General features: G+C 48.8%; 1 protein-coding gene across 3 annotated transcripts in view; it reads left to right on the top strand.

Moving 5' to 3' along the window:
• FAIM (Fas apoptotic inhibitory molecule) overlaps positions 1-27,893 on the top strand; it is a 67,761-nt gene that overhangs the window by 16,820 nt on the left and 23,048 nt on the right. For 2 of the 3 annotated variants that reach the window (XM_063932806.1, XM_063932808.1), the window contains exon 2: positions 22,566-22,692. In XM_063932806.1, the coding sequence (XP_063788876.1) occupies positions 22,582-22,692 (111 nt within the window). In that variant the 5' untranslated portion in view covers positions 22,566-22,581. Of the gene's footprint in view, positions 1-21,082; positions 21,258-22,565; positions 22,693-27,893 lie in introns of those variants that run through there. The other variant, XM_063932807.1, reaches the window with a different exon arrangement.

Here is a 27,893-nt window from a genome sequence, read left to right as displayed (position 1 = left end):
ACTACGGACTACGAGAAATAGAATTATCGGTAAGTAAATTCTTATTTTTTCCCCCGTCAGATGAATTAAATGAAGTGTGTGAAGAAGCGTGGGCTTCCCCTGATAAAAAATTGGTAATTCCTAAGAAGGTACTAATGGCGTTCCCTTTCCCGCCAGAGGATAGGTTACGTTGGGAAACACCTCCTAGGGTGGATAAAGCGCTCACACGTTTGTCTAAAAAGGTGGCACTACCGTCTCAGGATACGGCCGCCCTTAAGGAGCCTGCTGATAGAAAGCAGGAGGCGATCCTGAAGTCTGTATATACACACTCAGGCATTATACTTAGACCAGCTATTGCGTCAGCATGGATGTGCAGTGCTGCCGCTGCGTGGTCGGATAAACTGTCAGAAAATATTGACACATTAGACAGAGATACGATTCTGCTAACAATTGACCATATCAAAGACTCAGTCTTATATATGAGAGATGCACAGAGGGAAATCTGCCGGCTGGCATCTAAAGTAAGTGCATTGTCCATTTCTGCTAGGAGATGCTTATGGACTCGCCAGTGGACTGGAGATGCAGATTCCAAAAGGCACATGGAAGTTTTGCCTTATAAGGGGGAGGAATTATTTGGGGATGGTCTCTCCGACCTAGTTTCCACAGCAACGTCTGGGAAGTCAGCATTTTTACCCCATGTCCCCTCACAGCCTAAGAAGGCGCCATTTTATCTAGAGATGAGCGGATTCGGTTTTACTCGGTTTTACTCTGTTCTCAAAACCGAATCTTATTGGCTATCCAAAACACGTGACATCCGTGAGCCAATTAGATGCCGTTTTGAGAACCGAGTAAAACCGAGTAAAACCGAACCCGCTCATCTCTAATTTTATCAGGTTCAGTCCTTTCGGACCCAGAAAAACAAGCGTGGAAAAGGAGGGTCTTTTCTGTCTAGAGGCAGAGGTAGGGGAAAAAGGCTGCAACAAACAGCAGGTTCCCAGGAGCAAAAGTCCTCCCCCGCTTCTTCTTCCAAGTCTGCCGCATGACGGTGGGGCTCCACAGGCGGAGCCAGGTACGGTGGGGGCCCGCCTCAAGAATTTCAGCGATCAGTGGGCTCGCTCACAGGTGGATCCATGGATCCTTCAAATAGTATCTCAGGGGTACAAACTGGAATTCGAGGCGGCTCCACCCCACCGGTTCCTAAAATCTGCCTTGCCGATTGCTCCCTCAGGCCGGGGTTACTATTCCACTCTATTTGTGGTGCCGAAACCGGACGGTTCGGTGAGACCCATTTTAAATTTGAAATCCTTGAACACGTACATAAAAAAATTCAAGTTCAAGATGGAATCGCTCAGGGCGGTTATTGCAAGCCTGGACGAGGGGGATTACATGGTATCCCTGGACATCAAGGATGCTTACCTGCATGTCCCCATTTACCACCCTCACCAGGAGTACCTCAGATTTGTGGTACAGGGTTGCCATTACCAATTCCAGACGCTGCCGTTTGGACTCTCCACGGCACCGTGGGTATTTACCAAGGTTATGGCAGAAATGATGATACTCCTTCGAAAAAAGGGAGTTTTAATTATCCCGTACTTGGACGATCTCCTAATAAAGGCACGGTCCAAGGAACAGTTGTTGGTGGGTGTAGCACTATCTCAGGAAGTGCTGCACCAGCACGGCTGGATTCTGAATATCCCAAAGTCACAGCTGGTTCCGACGATACGTCTAATGTTCTTGGGGATGATTCTGGACACAGTCCAGAAAAAAGTGTTTCTCCCGGAGGAGAAAGCCAGGGAGCTGTCTTCTCTAGTCAGAGACCTCCTGAAACCAAAACAGGTATCGGTGCATCACTGCACGCGGGTCTTGGGAAAGATGGTAGCTTCTTACGTAGCAATTCCATTCGGCAGGTTCCATGCCAGAATCTTTCAGTGGGACCTGTTGGACAAGTGGTCCGGATCGCATCTTCAGATGCATCGCTTGATAACCCTGTCTCCAAGAACCAGGGTGTCTCTTCTGTGGTGGCTGCAGAGTGCTCATCTTCTGGAGGGCCGCAGATTCGGCATACAGGACTGGATCGTGGTGACCACGGATGCCAGCCTTCGAGGCTGGGGGGCAGTCACACAGGGAAGAAACTTCCAAGGACTATGATCAAGTCAGGAGACTTCCCTTCACATAAATATTCTGGAATTAAGGGCCATTTACAATGCCCTAAGTCAAGCAAAATCCTTGCTCCTACACCAGCCGGTGCTGATCCAGTCAGACAACATCACGGCAGTCGCCCATGTGAATCGACAGGGCGGCACAAGAAGCAGGATGGCAATGGCAGAAGCCACAAGAATTCTCCGATGGGCGGAAAATCATGTACTAGCACTGTCAGCAGTGTTCATTCCGGGAGTGGACAACTGGGAAGCAGACTTTCTCAGCAGGCACGACCTCCACCCGGGAGAGTGGGGACTTCATCCAGAAGTCTTCCAAATGATTGTAAATCAGTGGGACCGTCCACAGGTGGACATGATGGCGTCCCGCCTAAACAAAAAACTAGAGAGGTATTGCGCCAGGTCAAGAGACCCTCAGGCAATAGCTGTGGACGCTCTAGTGACACCGTGGGTGTACCAGTCAGTTTATGTGTTCCCTCCTCTGCCTCTCATACCAAAGGTATTGAGAATAATAAGAAAGCGAGGAGTAAACACAATTCTCGTGGTTCCGGATTGGCCAAGAAGAGCGTGGTACCCGGAACTTCAAGAGATGATCTCAGAGGACCCGTGGCCTCTGCCGCTCAGACAAGACCTGCTACAGCAGGGGCCCTGTCTGTTCCAAGACTTACCGCGGCTGCGTTTGACGGCATGGCGGTTGAACGCCGGATCCTGAAGGAAAAGGGCATTCCGGAGGAAGTCATTCCTACGCTTATTAAAGCCAGGAAAGAGGTTACAGCAAATCATTATCACCGCATATGGCGGAAATATGTTGCATGGTGTGAGGCCGTAAAGGCCCCAACAGAGGAATTTCAACTAGGTCGATTTCTGCATTTCCTGCAAGCAGGAGTGAATATGGGCCTAAAACTGGGCTCCATTAAGGTACAGATCTCTGCTCTGTCGATTTTCTTTCAAAAAGAACTAGCTTCAGTACCTGAAGTTCAGACATTTGTAAAAGGAGTGCTGCATATTCAGCCCCCGTTTGTGCCCCCTGTGGCACCTTGGGATCTCAACGTGGTGTTGAGTTTCTTAAAATCACATTGGTTTGAGCCACTAAAAACCGTGGATCTGAAATATCTCACGTGGAAGGTGGTCATGTTATTGGCCTTGGCTTCTGCCAGGCGAGTATCAGAATTGGCGGCTTTGTCTTGTAAAAGCCCTTATCTGATTTTCCATATGGATAGGGCAGAATTGAGGACTCGTCCCCAGTTTCTCCCTAAGGTGGTGTCAGCGTTTCACCTGAACCAGCCTATTGTGGTGCCTGCGGCTACTAGGGACTTGGAGGACTCCAAGTTGTTAGACGTTGTCAGGGCCCTGAAAATATATGTTTCCAGGACGGCTAGAGTCAGAAAATCTGACTCGCTGTTTATCCTGTATGCACCCAATAAGCTGGGTGCTCCTGCTTCTAAGCAGACTATTGCTCGTTGGATTTGTAATACAATTCAGCTTGCACATTCTGTGGCAGGCCTGCCACAGCCAAAATCTGTAAATGCCCATTCCACAAGGAAGGTGGGCTCATCTTGGGCGGCTGCCCGAGGGGTCTCGGCTTTACAACTTTGCCGAGCGGCTACTTGGTCAGGGGCAAACACGTTTGCAAAATTCTACAAATTTGATACCCTGGCTGAGGAGGACCTGGAGTTCTCTCATTCGGTGCTGCAGAGTCATCCGCACTCTCCCGCCCATTTGGGAGCTTTGGTATAATCCCCATGGTCCTTTCGGAGTTCCCAGCATCCACTAGGACGTCAGAGAAAATAAGAATTTACTCACCGGTAATTCTATTTCTCGTAGTCCGTAGTGGATGCTGGGCGCCCATCCCAAGTGTGGATTGTCTGCAATACTTGTACATAGTTATTGTTACAAAAATCGGGTTTTGTTGTGAGCCATCTCTTCAGAGGCTCCTTTTTGTTATCATACTGTTAACCGGGGTTCCTATCACGAGTTATATGGTGTGATTGGTGTGGCTGGTATGAGTCTTACCCGGGATTCAAAATCCTTCCTTATTATGTCAGCTCGTCCGGGCACAGTGTCCTAACTGAGGCTTGGAGGAGGGTCATAGTGGGAGGAGCCAGTGCACACCAGGTAGTCATAATTCTTTCTAGAGTGCCCAGCCTCCTTCGGAGCCCGCTATTCCCCATGGTCCTTTCGGAGTTCCCAGCATCCACTACGGACTACGAGAAATAGAATTACCGGTGAGTAAATTCTTATTATTACCCCCCTCTCTATCATATCATTACCCCCATACACAATGTGGTATCATCTCCCACTGTGTTATTACTCCCCCTCTCTATCACATCATTACCCCCATACACCATGTGATATCATCTCTCACTGTGTTATTACTCCCCCTATCATATCGTTACCCCCATTCACCATATGATATCATCTCCCACTGTTATTACTCCCCCTCTCTATCATATCATTACCCCCATACACCATGTGATATCATCTCCCACTGTGTTATTACTCCCCCTCTCTATCACATCATTACCCCCATACACCATGTGATATCATCTCTCACTGTTATTACTCCCCCTCTCTATCATATCATTGCCCCCATACACCATGTGGTATCATCTCCTACTGTGCTATTACCCCCCCCCCCCTCTCTATCATATCATTACCCCCATACACCATGTGATGTCATCTCCCACTGTGTTTTCTCTAACGTCCTAGTGGATGCTGGGGACTCCGAAAGGACCATGGGGAATAGCGGCTCCGCAGGAGACTGGGCACAAAGTAAAAGCTTTAGGACTAGCTGGTGTGCACTGGCTCCTCCCCCTATGACCCTCCTCCAAGCCTCAGTTAGATTTTGTGCCCGAACGAGAAGGGTGCAATCTAGGTGGCTCTCCTGAGCTGCTTAGAGTAAAAGTTTAAATAGGTTTTTTATTTTCAGTGAGACCTGCTGGCAACAGGCTCACTGCATCGAGGGACTTAGGGGAGAGAAACGAACTCACCTGCATGCAGAGTGGATTGGGTTTCTTAGGCTACTGGACATTAGCTCCAGAGGGACGATCACAGGCCCAGCCATGGATGGGTCCCGGAGCCGCGCCGCCGGCCCCCTTACAGATGCTGAAGCAAGAAGAGGTCCATAAATCGGCGGCAGAAGACTTTCCTATCTTCATAAGGTAGCGCACAGCACTGCAGCTGTGCGCCATTGCTCTCAGCACACTTCACACTCCGGTCGCTGAGGGTGCAGGACGCTGGGGGGGGGCGTCCTGGGAAGCAATGAATTTACCTTAGTTGGCGAAAAATACATCACATATAGCTCCTGGGCTATATGGATGTATTTAACCCCTGCCAGTTTTCCAGTAAAAAGCGGGAGAAGAGCCCGCCGTGAAGGGGGCGGGGCCTATCTCCTCAGCACACAGCGCCATTTTTCCCACACAGCTCCGCTGGTAGGAAGGCTCCCAGAATCTCCCCTGCACCCTGCAACTACAGAAACAGGGTAAAAAAGAGAGGGGGGCACTTATTTGGCAAAATAACAGATATAAACAGCTATAAGGGATAGACACTTATTGTAAGGTTGTCCCTATACATATATAGCGCTCTGGTGTGTGCTGGCAAACTCTCCCTCTGTCTCCCCAAAGGGCTAAGTGGGTCCTGTCCTCTATCAGAGCATTCCCTGTGTGTGTGCTGGGTGTCGGTACGTGTGTGTCGACATGTATGAGGAGGAAAATGATGGGGAGGCGGAGCAGAGTGTCTGTAACAGTGATGTCACCCCCTAGGGGGTCGACACCTGAGTGGATGTACTGTTGAAAATTACGTGACAGTGTCAGCTCTATATAAAAAAACAGTGGTTGACATGAGACAGCCGGCTACTCAGCTTGTGCCTGTCCAGACGTCTCATAGGCCGTCAGGCAGATGGCAGATACAGACGCCGACACGGATACTGACTCCTGTGTCGACGGTGAAGAGACAACTGTGATTTCCAGTAGGGCCACACGTTACATGATTGAGACAATGGAAAATGTTTTATACATTTCTGATAATACGAGTACCACCAAAAAAGGGGTATTATGTTCGGTGAGGGAAAAACTACCTGTAGTTTTCCTGAATCTGAGAAATAAAATGTGTGATGATGCGTGGGTTTCCCCCCGATAACAATTAATAATTTCTTAAAAAGTATTGGCTGCATACCCTTTCCCGCCAGAGGTTAGGATGCATTGGGAAACACCCCCTAGGGGGGATAAGGCGCTCACACGCTTGTAAGAACAAGGGCTCTACCCTCTCATGAGATGGCCGCCCTTAAGGATCCTGCTGATAGAAAGCAGGAGGGTATCCAAAAAAAGGTATTTACACACATACTGGTGTTATACTGCGACCAGCTATCGCCTCAGCCTGGAGGTGCAGTGCTGGGTTGGCATGGTCGGATTCCCTGACTGGAAATATTGATATCCTAGATAAGGATAGTATATTATTGCCTATAGAGCATTTAAAAGATGCATTTCTATATATGCATGATGCACAGCGGAATAATTGCCGACTGGCATCAAGTATAAGTGCGTTGTCCAATTCTACCAGTAAAATGGTCAGGTGATGCGGATTCCAAACGTCATTTGGAAGTATTGCCTTTGAAAGGGGACATTTGGGGTCGGTCTTTTAGACCTGGTGGCCACGGCAACAGCTGGGAAATCCACGTTTGTACCCCAGGTCGCCTCTCAAAATAAGACGCCGTATTATCAGGCACAGTCCTTTGTTGGCAAGCGGACAAAAGGTTCCTCTTTCTGCTCGTGACAGAGGGAGAGGAAAAAGGCTGCAGAGATCAGCCAGTTCCCAGGAACAGAAACCCTTTCCAGCCTCTGCCAAGCACTCAGTATGACGCTAGGGCTTTACAAGCTCAGGCACGGTGGGGGCCCGTTCTCAATGAATTTCAGTGCGCAGTGGGCTCACTCGCAAGTAGACCCCTGGATCCTTCAGGTAATATCTCAGGGGTACATATTGGAATTCGAGACGTCTCCCCCTCGCCGTTTCCAAAAGTCGACTTTACCGACGTCTCCCTCTGACAGGGAGGCAGTTTTGGAAGCCATTCACAAGCTGTATTCCCAGCAGGTGATAATCAAGGTACCCCTCCTGCAACAGGGAACGGGGTATTATTCCACACTATTGTGGTACCGAAGCCAGACGGCTCGGTGAGACCGATTCTAAAATCTTTGAACACTTACATACAGAGGTTCAAATTCAAGATTGAGTCACTCAGAGCAGTGATTGCGAACCTGGAAGAAGGGGACTACATGATGTCTCGGGACATCAAGGATGCTTACCTTCATGTCAAAATTTACCCTTCTCACCAAGGGTACCTCAGGTTTATGGTACAGAACTGTCACTATCAGTTCAGACGCTGCCGTAGGGATGGTCCACGGCACCCCGGGTCTTTACCAAGGTAATGGCCGAAATGATGATGTTCCTTCGAGGAAGGGAATTTTAGTTATCCCTTACTTGGACGATTCCCTGATAAGGGTAAGATCCAGGGAACAGTTGGAGGTCGGTGTAGCACTATCTCAGATAGTGTTGCGGCAGCACGATTGGATTCTCAATATTCCAAAATCGCAGCTGGTTCCGTCGACGTGTCTTCTGTTCCTAGGGATGATCCTGGACACAGTCCAGAAAAAGGTGTTTCTCCCGGAGGAGAAAGCCAGGGAGTTATCCGAGCTAGTCAGGAACCTCCTCAAACCGAGCCAAGTCTCAGTGCATCAATGCACAAGGGTTCTGGGTAAAATGGGGGCTTCCTACGAAGCAATCCCATTCGGCAGATTCCACGCAAGAACTTTCCAGTGGGACCTGCTGGACAAATGGTCCGGGTCGCATCTTCAGATGCATCAGCGGATAACCCTGTCACCAAGGACAAGGGTGTCCCTCCTGTGGTGGTTGCAGAGTGCTCATCTTCTAGAGGGCCGCAGATTCGGCATTCAGGACTGGGTCCTGGTAACCACGGATGCCAGCCTGCGAGGCTGGGGAGCAGTCACACAGGGAAGGAATATCCAGGACTTATGGTCAAGCCTGGAGACATCACTTCACATAAATATCCTGAAGCTAAGGGACATTTACAATGCTCTAAGCTTAGCAAGACCTTTGCTTCAAGGACAGCCGGTGTTGATCCAGTCGGACAACATCACGGCAGTCACCCACGTAAACAGACAGGGTGGCACAAGAAGCAGAAGGGCAATGACAGAAGCTGCAAGGATTCTTCGCTGGGCGGAAAATCATGGGATAGCACTGTCAGCAGTATTCATTCCGGGAGTGGACAACTGGGAAGCAGACTTCCTCAGCACGACCTCCACCCGGGGAGAGTGGGGACTTCACCCAGAAGTCTTCCACAGGATTATAAACCGTTGGGAAAAACTCGACAGGTATTGCGCCAGGTCCAGGGACCCTCAGGCAATAGCTGTAGACGCTCTGGTAACACCGTGGGTGTACCAGTCGGTGTATGTGTTTCCTCCTCTGCCTCTCATACCCAAGGTACTGAGATTGATAAGATGGTGAGGAGTAAGCACTATATTCGTGGCTCCGGATTGGCCAAGAAGGACTTGGTAACCGGAACTTCAAGAGATGCTCACGGAGGATCCGTGGCCTCTACCTCTAAGAAGGGACCTGCTCCAGCAAGGACCCTGTCTGTTCCAAGACTTACCGCGGCTGCGTTCGACGGCATGGCGGTTGAACGCCGGATCCTGAAGGAAAAAGGGCATTCCGGATGAAGTCATCCCTATCCTGATCAGGGCTAGTGGGGTCCTGTCCTCTATCAGAGCATTCCCTGTGTGTGTGCTGTATGTCGGTACTTTTGTGTCGACATGTATGAGGAGAAAAATAATGTGGAGACGGAGCAGATTGCCTGTAATAGTGATGTCACCCCCTAGGGGGTCGACATCTGAGTGGATGAACTGTTGGAAGAAATTACGTGACAGTGTCAGCTCTGTATAAAAGACAGTGGTTGACATGAGACAGCCGGCTACTCAGCTTGTGCCTGTCCAGACGTCTCATAGGCCGTCAGGGGCTCTAAAGCGCCCGTTACCTCAGATGGCAGATATAGACGCCGACACGGATACTGACTCCAGTGTCGACGGTGAAGAGACAAATGTGACTTCCAGTAGGGCCACACGTTACATGATTGAGGCAATGAAAAATGTTTTACACATTTCTGATAATACGAGTACCACCAAAAAGGGGTATTATGTTCAGTGAGGAAAAACTACCTGTAGTTTTCCTGAATCTGAGAAATTAAATGAGGTGTGTGATAATGCGTGGGTTTCCCCCGATAACAACTGATAATTTCTAAAATGTTATTGGCATTATATCCTTTCCCGCCAGAGGTTAGGGTGCGTTGGGAAACACCCCCTAGGGTGGATAAAGCGCTCACACGCTTGTAAGGGCTCTACCCTCGCCTGAGATGGCCACCCTTAAGGATCCTGCTGATAGAAAGCAGGAGGGTATCCTAAAAGGTATTTACACACATACTGGTGTTATACTGCGACCAGCAATCGCCTCAGCCTGGATGTGCAGTGCTGGGTTGGCGTGGTCGGATTCCCTGACTGAAAATATTGATACCCTAGATAGGGACAGTATATTTTTGCCTATAGAGCATTTAAAAGATGCATTTCTATATATGCGTGATGCACAGCGGAATATTTGCCGACTGGCATCAAGTCTAAGTGCGTTGTCCATTTCTACCAGTAGAGGGTTATGGACACGTCAGTGGTCAGGTGATGCGTATTCCAAACGGCATTTGGAAGTATTGCTTTATTAAGGGGAGGAGTTATTTGGGGTCGGTCTTTCAGACCTGGTGGCCATGGCAACAGCTGGGAAATCCACGTTTGTACCCCAGGTCGCCTCTCAACATGAGAAGACGCCGTATTATCAGGCGCAGTCTTTTCGTGGACAAGCGGGCAAAAGGTTCCTCATTTCTGCCCCGTGACAGAGGGAGAGGAAAAAGGCTGCAGAAATCAGCCAGTTCCCAGGAACAGAAACCCTCTCCCGCCTCTGCCAAGCCCTCAGTATACGCTGGGGCTTTACAAGCAGAATCGGGCACGGTGGGGGGCCCGTCTCAATGAATTTCAGCGCGCAGTGGGCTCACTCGCAAGTAGACCCCTGGATCCTTCAGGTGATATCTCAGGGGTACAAATTAGAATTCGAGACGTCTCCCCCTCGCCGTTTCCTAAAGTCGGCTTTACCGATGTCTCCTTCTGACAGGGAGACAGTTTTGGAAGCCATTCATAAGCTGTATTCCCAGCAGGTGATAATCAAGATACCCCTCCTGCAACAGGGAACGGGGTATTATTCCACACTGTTGTGGTACCGAAGCCGGACGGCTCGGTGAGACCGATTCGAAATCTAAAATCTTTGAACACTTACATACAGAGGTTCAAATTCAAGATTGAGTCACTCAGAGCAGTGATTGCGAACCTGGAAGAAGGGGACTACATGATGTCTCGGGACATCAAGGATGCTTACCTTCATGTCAAAATTTACCCTTCTCACCAAGGGTACCTCAGGTTTATGGTACAGAACTGTCACTATCAGTTCAGACGCTGCCGTATGGATGGTCCACGGCACCCCGGGTCTTTACCAAGGTAATGGCCGAAATGATGATATTCCTTCGAAGGAAGGGAATTTTAGTTATCCCTTACTTGGACAATTCCCTGATAAGGGTAAGATCCAGGGAACAGTTGGAGGTCGGTGTAGCACTATCTCAGGTAGTGTTGCGGCAGCACGATTGGATTCTCAATATTCCAAAATCGCAGCTGGTTCCGACGACGTGTCTTCTGTTCCTAGGGATGATCCTGGACACAGTCCAGAAAAAGGTGTTTCTCCCGGAGGAGAAAGCTAGGGAGTTATCCGAGCTAGTCAGGAACCTCCTAAAACCGAGCCAAGTCTCAGTGCATCAATGCACAAGGGTTCTGTGTAAAATGGTGGCTTCCTACGAAGCAATCCCATTCGGCAGATTCCACGCAAGAACTTTCCAGTGGGACCTGCTGGACAAATGGTCCGGGTCGCATCTTCAGATGCATCAGCGGATAACCCTGTCACCAAGGACAAGGGTGTCCCTCCTGTGGTGGTTGCAGAGTGCTCATCTTCTAGAGGGCCGCAGATTAGGCATTCAGGACTGGGTCCTGGTGACCACGGATGCCAGCCTGCGAGGCTGGGGAGCAGTCACACAGGGAAGGATTATCCAGGGCTTATGGTCAAGCCTGGAGACATCACTTCACATAAATATCCTGAAGCTAAGGGACATTTACAATGCTCTAAGCTTAGCAAGACCTCTGCTTCAATGTCAGCCGGTGTTGATCCAGTCGGACAACATCACGGCAGTCACCCACGTAAACAGACAGGGTGGCACAAGAAGCAGGAGGGCAATGGCAGAAGCTGCAAGGATTCTTCGCTGGGCGGAAAATCATGTGATAGCACTGTCAGCAGTATTCATTCCGGGAGTGGACAACTGGGAAGCAGACTTCCTCAGCACGACCTCCACCCGGGAGAGTGGGGACTTCACCCAGAAGTCTTCCACATGATTAAAAACTCGACAGGTATTGCGCCAGGTCCAGGGACCCTCAGGCAATAAGCTGTAGACGCTCTGGTAACACCGTGGGTGTACCAGTCAGGGTATGTGTTCCCTCCTCTGCCTCTCATACCCAAGGTACTGAGATTGATAAGATGGAGAGGAGTAAGCACTATATTCGTGGTTCCGGATTGGCCAAGAAGGACTTGGTAACCGGAACTTCAAGAGATGCTCACGGAGGATCCGTGGCCTCTACCTCTAAGAAGGGACCTGCTCCAGCAAGGACCCTGTTTGTTCCAAGACTTACCGCGGCTGCGTTTGACGGCATGGCGGTTGAACGCCGGATCCTGAAGGAAAAAAGGCATTCCGGATGAAGTCATCCCTATCCTGATCAAAGCCAGGAAGGATGTAACCGCAAAAACATTATCACCGCAATTGGCGAAAATATGTTGCGTGGTGCGAGGCCAGTAAGGCCTGACGGAGGAAATTCAACTGGGTCGATTCCTACATTTCCTGCAAACAGGAGTGTCTATGGGCCTGGAATTGGGGTCCATTAAGGTTCAAATTTCGGCCCTGTCAATTTTCTTCCAAAAAGAACTAGCTTCAGTCCCTGAAGTTCAGACGTTTGTAAAAGGGGTACTGCATATACAGCCTCCTTTTGTGCCTCCAGTGGCACTTTGGGATCTCAATGTAGTTTTGGGTTCCAAAAGTCACATTGGTTTGAACCACTTAAATCTGTGGAGTTAAAATATCTCACATGGAAAGTGGTCATGCTGTTGGCCCTGGCCTGGGCCAGGCGCGTGTCAGAATTGGCGGCTTTATCCTGAAAAAGCCCTTATCTGATTTTCCATTCGGACAGGGCGGAATTGAGGACTCGTCCTCAGTTTCTCCCTAAGGTGGTTTCAGCGTTTTCACCTGAACCAACCTATTTGTGGTGCCTGCGGCTACTAGGGACTTGGAGGACTCCAAGTTGCTAGACGTTGTCAGGGCCCTGAAAATATATGTTTCCAGGACGGCTGGAGTCAGGAAATCTGCCTCGCTGTTTATCCTGTATGCACCCAACAAGCTGGGTGCTCCTGCTTCTAAGCAGACTATTGAAGGTCCAGAAACCGGCGGCAGAAGTCTTCATGAAGGTAGCGCACAGCACTGCAGCTGTGCGCCATTGTTGTCGCACACTTCACACCATAGGTCACGGAGGGTGCAGGGCGCTGCTGGGGGCGCCCTGGGCAGCAATGTATAATACCTTTTATGGCTAAAAAAATACATCACATATAGCCCTTGAGGCTATATGGATGTATTAAACCCATGCCAGATATCTCAAACTCCGGGAGAAAAGCCTGCCGGAATAGGGGGCGGGGCTTATTCTCCTCAGCAAACAGCGCCATTTTCCTGCTCAGCTCCGCTGTGAGGAAGGCTCCCAGGACTCTCCCCTGCACTGCACTACAGAAACAGGGTAAAACAGAGAGGGGGGGCACTTTTTTTGGCGATATTTTATATATTTAAGCTGCTATAAGGGTACAACACTTATATAAGGTTGTTCCCATATATATTATAGCGCTTGGGTGTGTGCTGGCAAACTCTCCCTCTGTCTCCCCAAAGGGCTAGTGGGGTCCTGTCTTCGATAAGAGCATTCCCTGTGTGTCTGCTGTGTGTCGGTACGTGTGTGTCGACATGTATGAGGACGATGTTGGTGTGGAGGCAGAGCAATTGCCGATAATGGTGATGTCACCCCCCAGGGAGTCGACACCGGAATGGATGGCTTTGTTTATGGAATTACGTGATAATGTCAGCACATTACAAAAATCAGTTGACGACATGAGACGGCCGGAAAACCAGTTGGTACCTGCCCAGGCGTCTCAGACACCGTCAGGGGCTGTAAAACGCCCTTTACCTCAGTCGGTCGACACAGACCCAGACACGGACACTGAATCTAGTGTCGACGGTGAAGAAACAAACGTATTTTCAAGTAGGGCCACACGTTATATGATCACGGCAATGAAGGAGGCTTTGCATATCTCTGATACTGCAAGTACCACAAAAAGGGGTATTATGTGGGGGGTGAAAAAACTACCTGTAGTTTTTCCTGAATCAGAGGAATTGAATGATGTATGTGATGAAGCGTGGGTTAACCCAGATAGAAAAGTGCTAATTTCAAAAAAGTTATTGGCATTATACCCTTTCCCGCCAGAGGTTAGGGCGCGCTGGGAAACACCCCCTAGGGTGGATAAGGCGCTCACACGCTTATCAAAACAAGTGGCGTTACCGTCTCCTGATACGGCCGCCCTCAAGGATCCAGCTGATAGGAGGCTGGAAACTACCCTAAAAAGTATATACACACATACTGGTGTTATACTGCGACCAGCCATCGCCTCAGCCTGGATGTGCAGTGCTGGGGTGGTCTGGTCGGATTCCCTGACTGAAAATATTGATACCCTGGATAGGGACAGTATTTTATTGACTATAGAGCAATTAAAGGATGCTTTTCTTTATATGCGAGATGCTCAGAGGGATATTTGCACTCTGGCATCGAGAGTAAATGCGATGTCCATATCTGCCAGAAGAAGTTTATGGACGCGACAGTGGTCAGGTGATGCGGATTCTAAACGACATATGGAAGTATTGCCGTATAAAGGGGAGGAATTATTTGGCGTCGGTCTATCGGATCTGGTGGCCACGGCAACTGCCGGAAAATCCACCTTTTTACCTCAGACCCCCTCCCAACAGAAAAAGACACCGTCTTTTCAGCCGCAGTCCTTTCGGTCCTATAAGAACAAGCGGGCAAAAGGACAGTCATATCTGCCCCGGGGCAGAGGAAGGGGTAAGAGAGGACAGCAAGCAGCCCCTGCCCAGGAACAGAAGCCCTCCCAGGGTTCTGCAAAGCCCTCAGCATGACGCTGGGGCTTTACAAGCGGACTCAGGAGCGGTGGGGGGTCGACTCAAGAATTTCAGCGCACAGTGGGCTTGCTCACAGGTGGACCCCTGGATCCTGCAGGTAGTATCTCAGGGTTACAGGTTGGAATTCGAGAAGTCTCCCCCTCGCCGGTTCCTAAAGTCTGCTTTGCCAACGTCTCCCTCAGACAGGGCGACGGTATTGGAAGCCATTCACAAGCTGTTTTCTCAGCAGGTGATAGTCAAGGTACCCCTCCTACAACAAGGAAAAGGGTATTACTCCACGCTATTTGTGGTACCGAAGCCGGACGGCTCGGTAAGACCTATTCTAAATCTGAAATCTTTGAACCTGTACATACAGAAATTCAAATTCAAGATGGAGTCACTCAGAGCAGTGATAGCGAATCTGGAAGAAGGGGACTTTATGGTGTCCCTGGACATAAAGGATGCTTACCTGCATGTCCCAATTTGCCCTTCACATCAAGGGTACCTCAGGTTCGTGGTGCAAAACTGTCATTATCAGTTTCAGACGCTGCCGTTTGGATTGTCCACGGCAAGGTAATGGCCGAAATGATGATTCTTCTTCGAAGAAGAGGCGTATTAATTATCCCTTACTTGGACGATCTCCTGATAAGGGCAAGGTCCAGAGAACAGCTGGAGGACGGAGTAGCACTAACCCAATTAGTGCTGCAACAACACGGGTGGATTCTGAATTTTCCAAAATCTCAGTTGACACCGACAACACGTCTACTGTTCCTGGGAATGATTCTGGACACGGTTCAGAAAAAGGTGTTTCTTCCGGAGGAGAAAGCCAAGGAGTTATCCAAACTTGTCAGGAACCTCCTAAAACCAGGAAAAGTGTCTGTGCATCAATGCACAAGAGTCCTGGGAAAGATGGTGGCTTCTTACGAAGCGATTCCATTCGGCAGATTCCACGCACGAACTTTTCAGTGGGATCTGTTGGACAAATGGTCCGGATCGCATCTGCAGATGCACCAGCGGATAACCTTATCACCACGGACAAGGGTGTCTCTTCTGTGGTGGTTGCAGAGTGCTCATCTGTTAGAGGGCCGCAGATTCGGCATACAGGACTGGGTCCTGGTGACCACGGATGCCAGTCTGAGAGGCTGGGGAGCGGTCACACAGGGAAGAAACTTCCAGGGAGTATGGTCAAGCCTGGAGATGTCTTTTCACATAAATATACTGGAGCTAAGAGCGATTTACAATGCTCTAAGTCTGGCAAAACCCCTGCTTCAGGGTCAGCCGGTGTTGATCCAGTCGGACAACATCACGGCAGTCGCCCACGTAAACAGACAGGGCGGCACAAGAAGCAGGACAGCAATGGCAGAAGCTGCAAGGATTCTTCGCTGGGCGGAAGATCATGTGATAGCACTGTCAGCAGTGTTCATTCCAGGAGTGGACAACTGGGAAGCAGACTTCCTCAGCAGACACGATCTACACCCGGGAGAGTGGGGACTTCATCCAGAAGTCTTCCACATGATTGTGAACCGTTGGGAAAAACCAAAGGTGGATATGATGGCGTCCCGCCTCAACAAAAAACTGGACAGGTATTGCGCCAGGTCAAGAGACCCTCAGGCAATAGCTGTGGACGCTCTGGTAACACCGTGGGTGTTCCAGTCAGTGTATGTGTTCCCTCCTCTGCCTCTCATACCAAAAGTACTGAGAATTATACGGCAAAGGGGAGTAAGAACGATACTCGTGGCTCCGGATTGGCCAATAAGAACTTGGTACCCGGAACTTCAAGAGATGCTCACGGAGGATCCGTGGCCTCTACCTCTTAGACGGGACCTGCTTCAGCAGGGACCGTGTCTATTCCAAGACTTACCGCGGCTGCGTTTGACGGCATGGCGGTTGAACGCCGAATTCTAAGGGAAAAAGGCATTCCGGAAGAGGTCATTCCTACACTGGTAAAAGCCAGGAAGGAGGTGACTGCACAACATTATCACCGCATTTGGAGAAAATATGTTGCGTGGTGTGAGGCCAGGAAGGCCCCCACGGAGGAATTTCAACTGGGTCGATTCCTACATTTCCTGCAAACAGGATTGTCTATGGGCCTCAAATTGGGGTCCATTAAGGTTCAAATTTCGGCCCTGTCGATTTTCTTCCAGAAAGAATTGGCTTCAGTTCCTGAAGTCCAGACTTTTGTAAAATGAGTACTACATATACAGCCCCCGTTTGTGCCCCCAGTGGCACCGTGGGATCTTAATGTAGTTTTGGATTTTCTCAAATCCCATTGGTTTGAGCCACTCAAATCGGTGGAGTTGAAATATCTTACATGGAAAGTAACCATGCTACTGGCCCTGGCTTCAGCCAGGAGAGTATCAGAATTAGCGGCTTTATCATATAAGAGCCCATATCTGATTTTCCATTCGGACAGGGCAGAACTGCGGACGCGTCCTCATTTTCTGCCTAAGGTGGTGTCAGCGTTTCACCTGAACCAGCCTATTGTGGTGCCTGCGGCTACTAACGATTTGGAGGATTCCAAGTTGTTGGACGTGGTCCGGGCATTGAAAATATATATTTCAAGAACGGCTGGAGTCAGAAAGTCTGACTCGCTGTTTATATTGTATGCACCCAACAAGCTGGGTGCTCCTGCTTCTAAGCAGACGATTGCTCGTTGGATTTGTAGCACAATTCAACTTGCACATTCTGTGGCAGGCTTGCCACAACCAAAATCTGTCAAGGCCCATTCCACAAGGAAAGTGGGCTCATCCTGGGCGGCTGCCCGGGGGGGCTCGGCATTACAACTCTGCCGAGCAGCTACGTGGTCGGGGGAGAACACGTTTGTAAAATTCTACAAATTTGATACCCTGGCTAAAGAGGACCTGGAGTTCTCTCATTCGGTGCTGCAGAGTCATCCGCACTCTCCCGCCCGTTTGGGAGCTTTGGTATAATCCCCATGGTCCTTACGGAGTCCCCAGCATCCACTTAGGACGTTAGAGAAAATAAGAATTTACTTACCGATAATTCTATTTCTCATAGTCCGTAGTGGATGCTGGGCGCCCATCCCAAGTGCGGATTGTCTGCAATACTTGTACATAGTTATTGTTACAAAAAAATCGGGTTGTTATTGTTGGGAGCCGTCTGTTCAGAGGCTCCTACGTTTGTCATACTGTTAACTGGGTTCAGATCACAAGTTGTACGGTGTGATTGGTGTGGCTGGTGTGAGTCTTACCCGGGATTCAATATCCTTCCTTATTGTGTACGCTCGTCCGGGCACAGTATCCTAACTGAGGCTTGGAGGAGGGTCATAGGGGGAGGAGCCAGTGCACACCACCTGATCCTAAAGCTTTATTTTTGTGCCCTGTCTCCTGCGGAGCCGCTATTCCCCCATGGTCCTGACGGAGTCCCCAGCATCCACTACGGACTACGAGAAATAGATTTATCGGTAAGTAAAATCTTATTATTACTCCCCCCTCTCTATCACATCATTACCCCCATACACCATGTGGTATCATCTCCTACTGTGTTATTACTCCCCGTCTCTATCATATTATTACCCCCATACACCATGTGGTATCATCTCCTACTGTGTTATTACTCCCCCTCTCTATGACATCATTACCCCCATACACCATGTGGTATCATCTCCTACTGTGTTATTACTCCCCCCTCTCTATCACATCATTACCCCCATACACCATGTGGTATCATCTCCTACTGTGTTATTACTCCCCGTCTCTATCATATCATTACCCCCATACACCATGTGGTATCATCTCCTACTGTGTTATTACTCCCCGTCTCTATCATATCATTACCCCCATACACCATGTGGTATCTTCTCCCACTGTGTTATTACTCCCCCTCACATCATTACCCCCATACACCATGTGATATCATCTCCCACTGTGTTATTACTCCCCCTCTCTATCATATCATTGCCCCCATACACCATGTGATGTCACCTCCCACTGTGTTATTACTCCCCCTCTCATACCATTACCCCCATGCACCATGTGGTATCATCTCCCACTGTTATTACCCCCCTCTCTATCATATCATTACCCCCATACACCATGTGGTATTATCTCCCACTGTATTATTACTCCCCCTCTCTATCACATCATTACCCCCATACACCATGTGGTATCATCTCCTACTGTGTTATTACCCCCCCCCCTCTCTATCATATCATTACCCCCATACACCATGTGGTATCTTCTCCCACTGTGTTATTACTCCCCCTCTCTATCATATTATTACCCCCATACACCATGTGGTATCATCTCCTACTGTGTTATTACTCCCCCTCTCTATCACATCATTACCCCCATACACCATGTGGTATCATCTCCTACTGTGTTATTACTCCCCCCTCTCTATCACATCATTACCCCCATTCACCATGTGATGTCATCTCCCACTGTGTTATTGCCCCCCCCTCTATCATATCATTACCCCCATACACCATGTGATATCATCTCCCACTGTGTTATTACTCCCCCCCCCCCGCCTATTATATTCTTTTCCTTAAACACCATATGATATCATCTACTCCTCTCCCATTTCCCCCCCATCCATCATATTATTACTCTTATTTACACAGTGATATGTGATTTCATCCACTTTCATCCAAGTACCCCCCTATCTCTTATTACACCCATGTGATATCATTCCTCTCACTCCCAGTACCCCTGTATATCCTATAACTTCCACATATATTTCCTATCTAAGTAGCATATCACTACCCCCATCATTCCCCCATATGATATACATCATGTACCCATCTATATTATATCTCTACCCCGTCTTTCACACACCCTACATAGAATCACTTCCCCATCCTGACGTACAATAGATGGATATACAGGTAGTCACTTAAAACTTAATATAATCTTTGACATGAAGTAAAGCTGGTTCTGCCTAAATGAGCAGAACCAACAAATGAAAATGTGTGGAGAACTCGGATACATAATGTATCAGCATAATTGTCTGGGGTGGTGGGGAAATTACCTGCGTGGCTTCCACACCTGTACTATTACATACGTGTCTATGTGCTGTGCAATTCATAGATCGTAGTGTACCTTGTCCTCACTAATTATGTGCTCAGTGCCACGTCTCTTACTCTGGGGGCAATTCTCAGTATGTGTCATAATACTGTATGTGCTCAGTGCCACGTCTCTTACTCTGGGGGCAATTCTCAGTATGTGTCATAATACTGTATGTGCTCAGTGCCACGTCTCTTACTCTGGGGGCAATTCTCAGTATGTGTCATAATACTGTATGTGCTCAGTGCCACATCCGTTACTCTGGGGGCAATTCTCAGTATGTGTCATAATACTGTATGTGCTCAGTGCCACATCCGTTACTCTGGGGGCAATTCTCAGTATGTGTCATAATACTGTATGTGCTCAGTGCCACATCCGTTACTCTGGGGGCAATTCTCAGTATGTGTCATAATACTGTATGTGCTCAGTGCCACATCCGTTACTCTTGGGGCAATTCTCAGTATGTGTCATAATACTGTATGTGCTCAGTGCCACATACCTTACTCTGGGGGCAATGCTCAGTATGTGTCATAATACTGTATGTGCTCAGTGCCACATCCGTTACTCTGGGGGCAATTCTCAGTATGTGTCATAATACTGTATGTGCTCAGTGTCACTTCCCTTACTCTGAAGGCAATTCTCAGTATGGGTCATAATAATGAGCTCAGTGCCACATCCCTTACTCTGGTGGAGGCAATTCTCAGTATGGGTTATAATACTGTATGTGCTCAGTACTACTTCCCTGACTCTGGAGGCAATTCTCAGTATGGCTTGTATTTGTTTATTCATGTGCTCAGTAACACTTCCCTTATTCTGGATGTATGTGTTGTCATGTATGTATGTATGTATGTATGTATGTATGTATGTGCTCAGTGCCACTCCCATTACTGTGGACCTATGTGCTGTAATGCTGTATGTGCTCAGTGCCACTTCCCTTACCCTGGAGGAAGCTCTTGCTATATGTTGTTATGTATGTATGTATGTGCTCAGTGCCACTTCCCTTACCCTGGAGGAAGCTCTTGCTATATGTTATGTATGTATGTATGTATGTGCTCAGTGCCACTTCCCTTACCCTGGAGGAAGCTCTTGATGTATGTATGTATGTATGTATGTATGTATGTATGTATGTATGTATGTACTCAGTGCCACTTCCCTTACCCTGGAGGAAGCTCTTGCTATATGTTATGTATGTATGTATGTATGTGCTCAGTGCCACTTCCCTTACCCTGGAGGAAGCTCTTGCTATATGTTATGTATGTATGTGCTCAGTGCCACTCCCATTACTGTGACCTATGTGCTGTATGTGCTCAGTGCCACTTCCCTTACCCTGGAGGAAGCTCTTGCTATGTGTTATGTGTGTATGTATGTGCTCAGTGGCAGAGAGGTTGCCGCTATGTGTGGCCCCAGCCTTAATGTACATTTACAATACAAAGTAAGATTGTTGTTACATTTATCCGTAGTTTAGAAAATAAAATGATACGTTAGAATTTATATCTGTTTCTTTCAGTATTCCTGGTGGTAAGAGTGTTGCGTTGTAAATTCTATAATCTGCGAGTCGTTGGAGAGATCAGCGACGTCTGCGAGCACTCGGGAAGCGACCAAGGCAGCGTGATACTGTTACACTGTTATCAGACATTTGTCCCTCAGCAATGGGAGTGTTATTGTTCCTTCGTTAGAGAGAGGCGGATAATGCAGTGGGTGAGCGATCCCCAGACCCGTATTACTGGCACATTAATAAATATCCAACCACGTCAGGGTGTTTTTAGGAATATAAAAAAAAAAAAATGTCCGTCTGCAATCGTGTTGTTCCATCAATAAAGATGAATATGTTGGTTTAAATGTACAATAATAGAGGACGGTAGAGTTGGGCAATAGTATCATCAAATGTAGATATATCAGGACTGTAATGAAACTGGTGCTGGGAAAAGTGTCTGTAACCACGGTGATGACCATTTCCTGCCTGTACTAGACTCCGGCTGTGTCACCTTTCTCGTGCACAATTCTTTAGAGAAATAAAAACTAAACATAATGAAACTTTACATAAAAGGGACAAAGGGGGGGATTCAGACCTTTTCACACAGCGGGCGATCAGATACTAACTGCGCATACGTATGCACCGCAATGCGCACACGAGTCGGACAGCAACAAAGGGCATCGCCGGTCAGCCACAGTATGGTGCGAAAAATCTGATCGCACGGGCGTTCACAAGGTGATTGACAGGAGGAGGCCGTTTGTGGGTGGCAACTGACCGTTTACTGGGAGTGTCTAGAAAAACGCAGCCGTTCCCAAGCGTTTTCAGGGAGGGTGTGTGACGTCAGCTCCGGCCCCGATCAGCCCGTTCTCATCGCACTGTAGGAGTGAGTCCTGGGTGGCGCACACACTGGATTTTAGCAGCTCGGCGTATACATGGGATCGCACACTTACACTGCGCATATACACTCCCCCTTGGGCGGCGACTATCTGATCGCAGGACAGCAAAGTTAGCGCCCAGAGATCAAGTCTGAATCCCCCCCCCTCCCAAAGTCCAGTGTCGCACAATGACAATATAACGTCTGTAACGTGTTACATACTGCGTCTGTATTACCCTATATAACACCCAGGTTGTAGCTCCAGGCACTAGACAGACTGTACATCAATACTTGCTCTGCTTTCTCTCTCCCTCCTGCTGTCCGGATTAGAGGGTATGGCAGCTTGCGAGGAGTTCGCGCTGTACGAAGATGAAGTCAGGTAACGCATTGCCGGCTCCAGGGCTGCCGCGTAGCCGTGTCTGTGATGTACATCCCGGGATCTTTCCCCCTGTAATGTGCTCCTTCCTGTATCCACATTCCCATGGCTCTGTCCCAGGCAGCGGTGGAGAAAGTAACCCGGCGAGCTGCGTGGAATGTACTGAGTCACCCCACACACCTAATCCGTCTCCTGCTGTAATCTGCCTGCTATTATCCCGTTATTACTGTAATCTGCGACCATTACACCATTCTCATGTCTGTCTCCCTGTCACCTCTGCAGATCCCGGCTGGAGAAAATGAGCGACCTGGTGGCTGTGTGGGAGGTCGCGCTCAGTGACGGCATCCATAAGATCGAGTTTGAACATGGGACCACGTCGGGCAAGCGGGTTGTGTACGTGGACGGGAAGGTAATATCGCTGCGCTGGGGAAACGGTTTAGCCGCCTGCAGGTGATACGGGATGGGAAGGAAATGTTGCTGTGAAATAATATTCTGTGCAAAAGATGCTCCTCCACCTGTGTGTCGCTGATGCCCAGGGCGAGGGTGGAGAGCAGGCTTTAGTGTCTGGGTATTTAATCATTGTAGTTACAGTGGTCCTGGGGGGGGGATTCAGGCTTGATCACTGCTGTTTTCACACAGCGGCCGATCAGCAATAGACTGCGCATGCACTGCGGCACACAACAACTGGAATCGCCGGTCAGCGACGGGATGGTGCGAAAATGTAATTTACACGGGCGTTCGCAAGGTGATTGACAAGAAGAGGCCGCTTGTGGGTGGTAACTGAGCGTTTACAAGGAGTGTCCGGAAAAACGCAGGCGTTCCCAAGTGTATTCAGGGAGGGTGTCTGATGTCAGCTCCGGCCCCGATCAGCCTCTTCTCATCGCACTGTCGGAGTAAGTCCTGGGCTGCGCAGAGATCGCACACAGTGGATATTAGCAGCTCAGCGTATACATCGGATCGCACACTTACACAGCGAATTTACACTCCCCCTTGGGCGGCGACTATCTGATTGCAGGACAGCAAAGTTAGCAGCCCAGCGATCAGATCTAAATCACCCCCATGATTCAGAGATGTATACTAACCCGCTGGTTTACGTACATCTCGGATCGGCTCATTCACCGGTCCCCCTCTAAGAGACCACTCTCAGCCTCCCTGTAGCGTCAGCATATATAGTGTGGGTGGCGACTGAGACCGTTGTAGGCTGTGACTGTCCTCAGTCAGTGACCTGCTCGCAAGTCGGCAGCCCCGATCCACGAGATGGGTAAGAAATCAGCCACAGTCACAATATGGTGGCCTGCAATGTGTCAAACTGCCAGAAACGGGCGGATTTCCGTAGACACGGCTCTGGCAGGCGAGAGTGTGCGCGGGTGCAGCCGTCTGGAAGGTCAGAACAGGAAAACAGTGTTTGTTAGTGAGACCAGGCTGACTTATTCATTATGGGGCAAATTCCAGCGTCCCCTAGTGGATGAAAGAGAAATACTGCATTTATGAAGGAGCCAATATTTCTTATTTTACTACAGAGGCAATTATACTGTAAATAGGGAAAATCATTTATTTTTGATAGGGGCAGCACTTGTTGTTTCATGATGGGGGCACCATTTATACTCCACACTGTGGCACTACAATTTCCAGCATGCTGTATTGTCTCGGAATCGGGTCTAAAAAAATAAATTAATATAATATATTTGTATATTATATTAATTTATATAAAAATTCTGGAGCTTTGAAGTAAAGTATGATGTGCTGCTTCACCTTTGGTAATTTGCACAGTTTACAAACCGTACAGAAATCCGCCATAAAACAAGCAGTTTGGCAAAGCAGCCGTCTAATAAATGTCTTAACCAAAAGATATAAATCTGCACAGGATATGACAATTATGATTCAGTGATTAACAAATATAGTCAAAACCAACATACAAGCCTACTATGATAATTAATTCAGCAAATGGTTGGTAGTGCTCCCAGAAAAATAGTTATGACAACTATAAAACAGGTATGGTCTTTTGAAGAGAAAAGGACAAAAAAGCAACTATAGGCCTTTTCCAGGGCACACTTGAAAATTTGTAATGATGAATTTATTAAAACATAACTTTTATTATTATATACTTAAAAAAAGAGAGAAAAGCGAGAGCAAGCGTCCATATTCAAGGAACATCAATGTTCACAAGTACTATAATGTAGGCGAAATGAGCGAAAATAAGTGATCCCTCATTCAATGTAATAATATTTCTCTGACGTCCTAGTGGATGCTGGGAACTCCGTAAGGACCATGGGGAATAGCGGCTCCGCAGGAGACTGGGCACAAAAGTAAAGCTTTAGGACTACCTGGTGTGCACTGGCTCCTCCCCCTATGACCCTCCTCCAAGCCTCAGTTAGATTTTTGTGCTCGGCCGAGAAGGGTGCACACTAGGGGCTCTCCTGAGCTTCTTAGTGAAAGTTTAGTTTTAGGTTTTTTATTTTCAGTGAGACCTGCTGGCAACAGGCTCACTGCATCGAGGGACTAAGGGGAGAAGAAACGAACCTGCCTGCTTGCAGCCAGCATGGGCTTCTTAGGCTACTGGACACCATTAGCTCCAGAGGGACCGAACACAGGCCCAGCCTCGGAGCTCGGTCCCAGAGCCGCGCCGCCGGCCCCCTTACAGAGCCAGAAGCAAGAAGAGGTCCGGAAAAATCGGCGGCAGAAGACCTCAGTCTTCAACAAGGTAGCGCACAGCACTGCAGCTGTGCGCCATCGTTACTCAGGCACACTTCACACTTCGGTCACTGAGGGTGCAGGGCGCTAGGGGGGGGCGCCCTGAGCAGCAATGTAAACACCTTGGCTGGCAAAAATACACCACATATAACCCCCCAGGGCTATATGGATGTATTTTAACCCCTGCCAGAACTCACCAAAAAGCGGGAGAAAAGGCCACCGAGAAGGGGGCGGAGCCTATCTCCTCAGCACACGGGCGCCATTTTCCATCACAGCTCCGCTGGAAGGACGTCTCCCTGACTCTCCCCTGCAGTCCTGCACTACAGAAAAGGGTAAAAAAGAGAGGGGGGCACTAACTTGGCGCAGTTCTAATAATAACAGCAGCTATAAAGGGAAAAGCACATTTTATAGTGGTATTCCTGTATATATATATATATATATATATATAGCGCTCTGGTGTGTGCTGGCATACTCTCCCTCTGTCTCCCCAAAGGGCTAGTGGGGTCCTGTCCTCTATCAGAGCATTCCCTGTGTGTGCGCGGTGTGTCGGTACGATTGTGTCGACATGTTTGAGGAGGAAAATGAGATGGAGGCGGAGCAATTGCCTATTATAGAGTTGTCACCCCCTAGGGAGTCGACACCTGAGTGGATGAGCTTATGGAAGGAATTGCGTGACAGTGTCAGCTCTTTACGAAAGACAGTTGACGACATGAGACAGCCGGCTACTCAGCTTGTGCCTGTCCAGGGGTCTCAAACGCCATCAGGGGCTTTAAAACGCCCGTTACCTCAAATGGCAGACACAGACACGGATACTGACTCCAGTGTCGATGATGAGGAGACAAACGTGACTTCCACTAGGGCCACACGTTACATGATTGAAGCAATGAAAAATGTATTGCATATCTCTGATAATACAAGTACCACTAAAAAGGGTATTATGTTTGGTGAGAAAAAACTGCCTGTAGTTTTTCCTGTATCCGAGGAATTAAATGAAGTGTGTGATGAGGCGTGGGTTTCCCCCGATAAAAAACTGATAATTCCTAAAAGGTTATTGGCATCATACCCTTTCCCGCCAGAGGATAGGGCACGTTGGGAAACACCCCCTAGGGTGGATAAAGCGCTCACACGCTTGTCTAAACAGGTAGCACTACCCTCTCCTGATACGGCCGCCCTAAAGGAACCTGCCGATAGAAAGCTGGAGAATATCCTAAAATGTATATACACTGACACGGGTGTTATACTGCGACCAGCAATCGCCTCAGCCTGGATGTGCAGTGCGGGCGTGGCGTGGTCGGATTCCCTGACTGAAAATATTGATACCCTAGATAGGGACAGTATATTACTGACTATAGAGCATTTAAAAGATGCATTTTTATATATGCGTGATGAACAGAGGGATATTTGCCGACTGGCATCAAGAGTTAGCGCGGTTTATGGACGCGGCAGTGGTCAGGTGATGCGGATTCTAAAAGGCACATGGAAATATTGCCTTATAAGGGGGAGGAGTTATTTGGGGTAGGTCTATCAGACCTGGTAGCCACGGCAACTGCTGGAAAATCCACATTTTTACCCCAGGTAGCTTCTCAACCTAAGAAGACGCCGTATTATCAGGCGCAGTCCTTTCGGCCCCATAAGGGCAAGCGGGCAAAAGGCGCCTCATTTCTGCCCCGTGGCAGAGGGAGAGGAAAAAGGCTGCAGCAAACAGCCAGTTCCCAGGAACAAAAGCCCTCTCCCGCCTCCGCAAAGTCTTCAGCATGACACTGGGGCTTTACAAGCGGACTCAGGCACGGTGGGGGCCCGTCTCAAGAAGTTCAGTGCGCAGTGGGCCCACTCGCAAGTGGACCCCTGGATCCTTCAGGTGGTATCTCAGGGGTACAAATTGGAATTCGAGACGTATCCCCCTCGCCGTTTTCTAAAGTCTGCTTTACCGACGTCTCCCTCAGACAGGGAGGCAGTATTGGAAGCCATTCACAAGCTGTATTCCCAGCAGGTGATAATCAAGGTACCCCTCCTACAACAGGGAAAGGGGTACTATTCCACACTATTTGTGGTACCGAAGCCGGACGGCTCGGTGAGACCAATTTTAAATCTAAAATCCTTGAACACTTACATACAAAGGTTCAAATTCAAGATGGAGTCACTCAGAGCAGTGATTGCAAACCTGGAAGAAGGGGACTATATGGTGTCTCTGGACATCAAAGATGCTTACCTACATGTCCCAATTTACCCTTCTCACCAAGGGTACCTCAGGTTTGTGGTACAGAACTGTCACTATCAGTTTCAGACGCTGCCGTTTGGATTGTCCACGGCACCCCGGGTCTTTACCAAGGTAATGGCCGAAATGATGATACTCCTTCGAAGGAAGGGAGTTTTAGTTATCCCTTACTTGGACGATCTCCTGATAAGGGCAAGATCCAGGGAACAGTTGGAAGTCGGGGTAGCACTATCTCAGATAGTGCTGCGACAGCACGGTTGGATTCTCAATATTCCAAAATCGCAGCTGATCCCGACGACACGCCTTCTATTCCTAGGGATGATCCTGGACACAGTCCAGAAAAAGGTGTTTCTCCCGGAGGAGAAAGCCAGGGAGTTATCCGAGCTAGTCAGAAATCTCCTAAAACCAGGCCAAGTGTCAGTGCATCAGTGCACAAGGGTCCTGGGAAAAATGGTGGCTTCTTACGAAGCAATCCCATTCGGCAGATTCCACGCAAGAACCTTCCAGTGGGATCTGCTAGACAAATGGTCCGGGTCGCATCTTCAGATGCATCAGCGGATAATCTTGTCACCAAGGACAAGGGTGTCTCTCCTGTGGTGGTTGCAGAGTGCTCATCTTCTAGAGGGCCGCAGATTCGGCATTCAGGACTGGGTCCTGGTGACCACGGATGCCAGCCTGAGAGGCTGGGGAGCAGTCACACAGGG

Source organism: Pseudophryne corroboree, chromosome 7 (assembly GCF_028390025.1).
Source record: "Pseudophryne corroboree isolate aPseCor3 chromosome 7, aPseCor3.hap2, whole genome shotgun sequence".
Classification (NCBI taxonomy): Eukaryota; Metazoa; Chordata; class Amphibia; order Anura; family Myobatrachidae; genus Pseudophryne; species Pseudophryne corroboree.
Note: the sequence above shows the minus strand (reverse complement) of the source record. Positions and strands in the feature narration are given on the sequence as shown.